Here is a 1,183-nt window from a genome sequence, read left to right as displayed (position 1 = left end):
AAAGAAGAAACGGCACAACATACTCTGAAACGTCAAGTAAAACAAAACATCCTCCACATTCATGTCTCCACATTCACATTCTCCACATTCACTATCTCCACCATGCGCATCTCTCCACATTCACATCTCCACATGCGCATCTCCACATTCACATCTCCACATGCGCATCTCCACATTCACATCTCCACATTCACATCTCCACATTCACATCTCCACAGCCGCTCTCCACATTCACATCCTCCCCTACGCATCTCCACATTCACATCTCCACATGCGCATCTCCATATTCACGATCTCCACATTCACATCTCCACATTCACATCTCCACATTCACATCTCCACATTCACATCTCCACATGCGCATCTCCACATTCACATCTCCAATGCACATCTCCACATTTTCACATCTCCACATTCAACATCTCCACAATTCACATTCCCCACATGCCGCATCTCCACATGCGCATCTCCACATTCACATCTCCACATGCACATCTCCACATTCACATCTCCCATTCCACATCCCACACTCTGGTATCACATCTCCCACATGCACATCTCCACATTCCATCTCCACATTCGCATCTCCACATTTCCACATCTCCCCATTCCATCGCCACACTCCATAATCTCACACATTTTACATCTCCACGTTCACGTCTCCACAATGCACATCTCCACATTCACCGCGCTGTATAATGCAAGCGCTGTTTAGTGGTACCCAGGGCTAGAATCATCGATTAAGCTTTTGGACCTTTCTAAATCTGTTCTTTTGACATTTAATTCGTGCTCCATAACCGATACCTTTTTTTAATTAGTATTACTTTCAGTGACAATTTTAATCGTAACGAACGTCAGAAAAAAAAAATCTTTTCCTCAACACGACATTTTCGTTGAAAAAAAAAATAGGCATTAAATTACATTCTGATCAAGAGATTTATATTCGCAAATTAATAATACGCATAATCATGTAAATGTATTCGTGTGTTGTATTCGGCATCAGTTCTAATAATTGAAGGCAAACATATCTCATTTCGTTTTCTTTTTTCGGGGGGGGGGTTTCTTTTTTCTCTTTTTTTCTCTTCTTCGTCTTTTTAGTGCAATCAAAGTGCAGTCTATGGCCATAAACCTATAGAGACATGATACCCTAACATTTCAATTATTACTTTACACGCGTGTGGCT

General features: G+C 41.4%; 1 protein-coding gene across 1 annotated transcript; it reads left to right on the top strand.

The window, feature by feature from the left end:
• The first annotated feature begins 61 nt into the window (after positions 1 to 61).
• On the top strand, positions 62 to 715 carry LOC119588923 (putative uncharacterized protein FLJ46204). Its single transcript, XM_037937539.1, has one exon. It carries the CDS (start codon positions 62 to 64, stop codon positions 713 to 715), a length of 654 nt encoding a protein of 217 aa, XP_037793467.1.
• Positions 716 to 1,183: the final 468 nt, after the last annotated feature.

Source organism: Penaeus monodon, chromosome 24 (assembly GCF_015228065.2).
Source record: "Penaeus monodon isolate SGIC_2016 chromosome 24, NSTDA_Pmon_1, whole genome shotgun sequence".
NCBI classification, from domain to species: Eukaryota; Metazoa; Arthropoda; class Malacostraca; order Decapoda; family Penaeidae; genus Penaeus; species Penaeus monodon.
The sequence above is the reverse complement of the archived record's forward strand: the minus strand, read 5'-3'. Positions and strand labels throughout refer to the sequence as shown.

Coding starts and splice junctions, on each gene's coding strand:
- LOC119588923 (XM_037937539.1), top strand. CDS start 62: ATGTCTCCACATTCACATTCTCCACATTCACTATCTCCACCATGCGCA.